General features: G+C 41.4%; 1 protein-coding gene across 1 annotated transcript in view; it reads right to left on the bottom strand.

The window, feature by feature from the left end:
- Positions 1 to 3,363: 3,363 nt before the first annotated feature.
- The window catches only part of met (MET proto-oncogene, receptor tyrosine kinase), a 101,356-nt gene continuing 97,650 nt past the window's right edge, over positions 3,364 to 7,069 (bottom strand). The window contains exon 21 of the mRNA XM_034686630.1: positions 3,364 to 6,862. Coding sequence (XP_034542521.1) covers positions 6,568 to 6,862 — 295 coding nt within the window. The 3' untranslated portion in view covers positions 3,364 to 6,567. The remainder of the gene's footprint in view (positions 6,863 to 7,069) is intronic.

The raw sequence follows: 7,069 nt of genomic DNA, 5'->3' as shown, positions 1-7,069 counted from the left end.
AATCCTTCCAGTCAGACTCACATAGTTTTGATTGTGATCCAAGGAACTTTTCAAAGGCTCCAGGGTTCATGACATTTCACTGCAAACACACCAAGATCCTTCAGGTTCAGTTTTTTCTTTCCAACCTCTTTTTTTTCTTCCACAAAATAAAACATTTTTTATGCTTGGCAAACAGAAATAAGTAAAGTCAATAGTACTGACAGCAGTAAGACAAAATAACTCTAAACATTAAAGCTCCTGTGTGGATTCTTTTGTTTGTGTGGAGTTTGGCGCCCCCTGTGGACAAAGTGATACCTTTAAGCTCTACACTGATTTTGTTGCACATGCCTAAACAGTGTTTTAAAACAAAAAACTCATCCTGCTTCTCTTTTTATAATAACTGGTAGTGTATAGATGTCACCTGTGTAGAATCCTTTCAGTGGAAGATGTTCATAATTTCTGTAACATTCAGTTGATCACTTTGTCTGACACCTATCTTGTAGCGGTGGTTTGATGCCAGCTGATAATGGTAAACATGCTGGCTGGGTGTCTGCTGTGTGTTAGCTGCATGTTCTGCATGTTGACTGGCAAGAGAGAAGTTAAACATACCAGCCCGAGCACTGTCTATTCACGTAGAAAGACTGAAATCAGCCGTGTTAACAATGCCACGCCTGCATCAAGCAGCATCCTTCAGTCTTAAAATATGAAGCCCATCGATGGCCAAAGTGCAAAACCTCCTATCTGAAAATTTTACATGTGCATATAGGAGGTGTTGTGCCTCAAAATATTCCCAGCAAACGTGATTGGAGGATTTTGTCAGGTGACTTCTCTGTCACAATGAAGGGTGGGATTACCTTGGAGACGGACTGAAAATGTGCAGCCTTCCTTGTTCTCATCATTTAAAGTGAAATCCGCAAATCAGCAAATTATGCAGATAGGAGGTTTTGCATTTTGGCCATCGCCATGCGGAAGAGATAAAAACAGCAGTTCATCAAGCGTCCACTTGAGGCCTGCTGCAGAAACACACCGGAAACCAGAAGATGAGTGGCGTCACGGATACGACATCTATTTTTTATAAAGTCTATGGCCTGCATGAAGGATCACCTGGCTCTTTAAAGGGAAAGAAAGAAGACAGTAGTTTGGGTCACACCCAAAAACACATTCATGAATAATCAAGGGACATAATCCAACCTCTCTGTGCCCTGCACCTTGCTGCAACAGGGCTTTCAATCTTCAAGCAGCAGACATCAGGAACCCACGTAGACGCCAAGCAACAATGAAAAGGAACCTGCTCTGAAAGCCACGGTCATGGTTCAACACCAGTCTACATCATTGTGCTAAAAGGGGTAATAAGAAGAGAGGGTAACTGGAGGTGAAGGGTCAAAGGTCACACCAACCAATTGGAAGCAAAAAACCTTGTGTTTTGTAAACAAAGGCTGACAGAAAAGGTAATGACCATGTGCTCAAACTGTCGTGCAAGCACAGAGACTGTTGACCCGGGGTTGGGACAATAAACATTTATCTTTGTCGAACTGATGACAGTTATGTTTGGAAATTAAAGGTTTAGAAGCATTTTGAGGTTTGAAGAACCTACACCGGCACACCATTACATTAACAACAGTTCACCCTACTCACACGGCAGCCTTTTCACTCTGCCAGCATGCCCATGGTGGGAATGAAGCTCCTGTTTCTTCAAACTACAAACACAAACAGGGAAATGTTTGTTTGTAGAAATGCTTGAAATGTTATGGTCAAAAGTGTTGATGTTTTGCTGTGGCTTGTTGTAGGCTCCTAAGGTTAAAAACCAAACCAAACTTAAGAAAACTAAGCTAAACATTTTTTTAATTTAATTAAAGGTGACATATCATGCAAAATTGACTTTTTAATGGTTCTCTACCTGAAATATGTGTCCCTGTCTACAAACCCCCCGAGAATGAAAAAAATCCATTCTGCCCGTTTTGATTTCTACACCTTTCTGTAAATGTGTGTGAAACGAGCCGTTTCAGACTTCCGTGTTTTTGTTACGTAACAACAATATCCGGTCTGTCACGGAGTCAGAGCTCGGAGCTTGTTCAGCCCATAGACTGTATAAAATAATACTGAATCCCTCCTCCGTTTTTCATTACCTGCACAAATGTGTGCTAACAAGGAGCTTAGGAGGGAGGCATGCTAGTTGTAGGCTGTCTTAATAAACACAAAGGTCGGTTTTACTCCCCACGTCTGCAGATTTGAAGATCTAGTGGATGATTTTTATTTATCATGGATAAGTGCTAGCGCTAATTAGCATAGCCACATAGCTAAATGTTCATAGCTGTAGCTGTAGCTGTGTACCAAGACACACGTCGACATACTGACAAATAAAACAACAAGAAACAGAATCTGTGACCAATCCTTCAGAAAGGTCCTGCTGCCTTTCTGGCAGAGGTCGGTTTTACTCCCCACGTCTGCAGATTTGAAGATCTAGTGGATGATTTTTATTTATCATGGATAAGTGCTAGCGCTAGTTAGCATAGCTACATAGCTACATGTTCGTAGCTGTGTACCAAGACACACGTCAACATACTGATAAATAAAACAACAAGAAACACTAAATCTGTGACCAATCGTTCAGAAAGGTCCTGCTACAGGCGCCTCTCCGTCAGGATCAGATTCTGGATCAGATTCAGAGGGTTGAAGTAACGCGATCTCTGAGCAGCCGTGTATATTCAGCCAACATGTAAACATTAGATCAACGTGCTGGAGAGCCGAGGCACATCCACTTCCAGAGGGGGCGTGGTCAGAGGGAAAACAGAGTGTTCTGAGGAGGACTGAAGAAGAGGGCTTTTCAGGCAGACCAAAATCTGATTTCAAAGTGTTTTTTTGAGCATAAACTTTAAAGACATGTTTTGGGGACCTCTTAGACCAATATATATTGATGAAAAAAGCGTGATATGTCACCTTTAAATATATATATATAAAACCTGTTACTCTGCCAGTGTCTCTTTTGCCAGTCCCCAAATCAACAGAATACATTTCATTAGTAGTTTTAAACATATTTAGGGTGTTTTTTACTCACTCTTTGTCTCTCCCAGGACGTTACTCGTCTCTCCTACAGCGTCCTTTACAATTTGAATTATGCAAATTAAGTGATGACGCCATTTAGTGACTTCTAGGGACTTTTAAGACAGCCAATGACTACTTTCCTTACTGAGAAGTGCCAACCTGAATTTGACGTCAGAGGAAGTTTTGGTGAATTCGTCACTTTGTTCAACATGACAGTGAGATCTGAAGTAGCTGCACATCAGCTGCACAACATGAAAGTATGAGGCAAGTCTTAACCATGTAGAGGTGTTGTAATTGAATCAACAGGTACTTACTAGTATGTATAAAAGAATAAGAGAGAACTCCTCTGGTAGTATAGCTTTATTACACTGACAAAGTCGATTTGACATTACATAGGAACATGTACCTTCAGGATTTTTTCATGGACAACAAATCATACATATACACACAGAACAGACAGTGTTAAGCACAGACATCTTGGTAGAGCATCACTCTGGTGAAGTGACAGCAGTCTCCAAGAACTGTGTGGGATGTGAGGTGAACATTCAGCAGCAACGATCACAAGCTAAATGAGCGGCCCCTCGTTTGTTAATCCGACAGATTCTCAGCATGCTACAAACCCCCACACAGACCCCTACGATCCCTTCTCCGTATTTACAAAATGGCAGTGGTTCAAGGATTGTTTCGGTGGCTTTGTTCATTGTTCATGGCACTATTCACTCACCGCTGGTCTTTCTTTACAAACCAGATCTAAAGAAGAGGCTCATCATCGATACAAAAATATAGTACAGCAATTTTTCTTGTCATAGCAAACATTCATACCTGTCCGTCAATGGCCCAGTCACATCAGCAGCCATTCAGATAAACACAAAGAATAAAACATAACCTGCTACACAAAGTAAAGACAAAAGGGGCGCTGAGACCTCGTGGGTTTGAGTTTGAACCCACCTGTGACTGACAGATTTGAGATAACTTGATGTTTTATCTGTGGTTCAAATGAGTTGTTGGTTTCTATTTATTTCTTCACAACATTAAGACCAAACTGTTGATTTGCTAGAGTTTTACCCATCATCTTATATGTGGACAATGGAGAGGTGGAAGCAAAAGATGCACACTTTCTATTATATTTAAGTCACAAATATAAACTCATACTCTGAAACTTAGAGTAAGGTAGTGGTTATCATAATTATCATTACTATTACTACCAATATGCATCATTATTAACAAGGAATGAATAACAACTTTTTACTCACAGTAACTTCATACTTGTCATCTTCTAATCAGGGTGCTCCTATATTCAGGACAATACGGTGTTACGTAAGTGAGGCAGATTCAATGAAACGGTCTAATGTTAAATTTTATGCAACTGAAATCCTGCACATTTTTTAATGCATCGACTAATCTCTGGATTAAGTGTGAAAGAATGCCATCTCTGCCAGAAGTTAATGCAACAATTGGCATTTGTCGATTCAACAGTCAGGTGTTACAGTACTGTGCTACATGAAATGCACATGTATCTTTCTGCATTCTTACTGCATCACCACACATAAATAATGCATCACTGACAATATAGAGCTCAAGCAAGTTGCAAGTACACTACCAGTCAAAAGTTTGGAAACACCTTCTCATTCAAGGGTTTGTATTTATTTTAATTATTGTAAACACTGTAGATTAATACCAAAGACATCTAAACTATGAAAGAACATATATGGAATTATTTATTTAAAAAAAAAAGTGTTAAACAAAGCAGAATATGTTTTATATTTTAGATTCTGTAAAGTAGCCCCCTTTTTCCTTCATGACAGCTTTGCACACTCTTGGTATTCTCTCAGTCTGCTTCATGAAGTGGTCTCCTGGACTGGTTTCTAATTAACATGAGCCTTGTCAAGAGTTCATTTGTAGAATGACTTGCCTTCTTAATGTGTTTGAGACCATCAGTTGTGTTGTTCAGAGGTAGGGTTAGCACACAATGTATAGTCCTATTTGAGTACTGTTGTAATCCAGATTATGGCAAAACCATGTTATTTTATAGTTTTGATGTCTTCAGTATTAATCTACAATGTTGAAAATAATTAAAATGAATAAAAAACCATTGAATGAGAAGGTGTGTCCAAACTTTTGACTGGTAGTGTATCTGATTTTCATGCTGCAGATAAATCATTAGAAGTATTTTGCAGGAACACCATGGTGTTTTCTTTTAAAAGTCAAATCTTACTTTGTCATAATTTGATGCACAGTCATCAAAGAGATACAGTAAAAACTACAGCTGTCACTGATGGTCACATAATAACACATTCCTGATTTGAAGCCAGGAATGAATGCTATGAGGTAAAAGTTTGACTTGAAACCGAAAGCTAAGGAGGCTTTCTGAACCTGTTCGATAATTTGTCTTGTATTAATTTCATTATTTAAAATGTCAAAGATGGACTATATGTTTCTCAGGTTCATTGAGCCAAAAACCTTCTAGCTGCAAACCCTAACGTCCTTTGTGGAGGTGTAATTTTCGCAGGTAAAGATCTGCTTAATGTCAAATAAATGTAAGACAAACAAAACAGACATACACTAAGTGATTCATCAACTGACAGAAAAAACCTCCGGGCCATGTCTCTCATTTGTTGTCTTTCTTCTCTCGGAGGAAACCCTCACAGCTTTCAAGCGTGTGCATGTAGTCAGAGTCGCACTGTTTTAACACGACGGGTTTGAATAAAGGAAGAAAGAAAGGCGCTTCTTCTTTTCCGTTTGACTCTGGGAATTTCATACAGGTGAGTCATGAAAAGGCTGTGAGAGAGTTTTTCTTCTTCCAAGCACGTTAAAGCTGATCATCCAAAGATTGTTCTACAAATAAAGCATCCAGTGAACTGCACACAGGCAGCAGGGTATCTTTTCAATGTCCCATCCTCCACCTACACCTTCACCAACCTCCAGAGAGCCTCTTCAACTCACCTGAGGCGCTACAGTCTTTGAAAAAAATAATAATTCTCTCTGAGTGCAGGCGCAGGGCATGCGAGGGAGGTGTATAGTCTTGTTCATGGCGTGTGGAGGTGGGATAATTTCTACATGGCCATTTGTCACATATTCACATTACAGACAGATCCCAGCCACATCCAGGTATCGAAGCACATGCCACCCAGAGGAGAACAGACACCTGAAATCTCCCCCGTGTGTGGGTACAGCAGTCAGTGAGATGGTTTGGATCAATAGTGTTGTGCTCCTGTGACAGTGGCTTTGTCCGCCGGGAGGCTTTGAGGAGGAGTTCTTGTGCCTTGTAATTGTCTTGTAGAGGAACAGGAAGGTTGATATCACTCTCCCCAGGGTCAGAAAGGTCGTCAGAAGGTCAATAAAGCTGGCCCAATAGTTCTCGGAGGACCGGGTCAAAGGTCAACAATCTATGTACATTGAGTGGTCAGTCAAAGCTGCAGAAATGCTTTCCCTCAGCATACAGTGTCCAGTGTTTGGCAAGTACATACAGTAGTTCTTCTTCACTTCACTGCTTCCTCCCACACTCCTCCTTCTTCTTCTTCTCCAATAACGAGTCTTTGTCCTCCTTCAGGTGCAGCACTCTCGCTCCACACGGCAAAACAGGGACGACTGGGTCGGCAGGGACGTGGAGGTGAAGTGGTCGGAAAGCGGATGGGAGGATGTGGGGTCATTGGCGGAGCAGGAGGAGGCGAGGAGGGAGGGGTACGGGCTCATCTTGTCGATGTTGACGTAGGTGGTGTTGAGGAGGACGTAGTGCTCCCCGCTGAAGCTGGAGAAGATCGCTGAGATGCGGGACACCAGCTCCGAGAAGGAAGGCCGGCGCTCTGGCTTTGGGTGCCAGCACTCGATCATCACCGTGTAGCTGGAGGAGAGAGAGGAGGAGAGGAGAGTCAGATATAGGTTAGAGGCAACCTCCTGTCTCAAAATATGAAGTCCATGCAGAAGTGTTATAAACTGCAGTTCATCAAGCGTCTGTTTGAGGCTGGCTGCAGAAACACAGGAAACCACATACACACCCATTCAAAGAAGACGATCTTTACAGCAGAAATAAACATGTTTACAGCCTGGT

This window comes from Notolabrus celidotus, chromosome 6, assembly GCF_009762535.1.
Source record: "Notolabrus celidotus isolate fNotCel1 chromosome 6, fNotCel1.pri, whole genome shotgun sequence".
Lineage (NCBI taxonomy): Eukaryota > Metazoa > Chordata > Actinopteri > Labriformes > Labridae > Notolabrus > Notolabrus celidotus.
The sequence above is the reverse complement of the archived record's forward strand: the minus strand, read 5'-3'. Positions and strand labels throughout refer to the sequence as shown.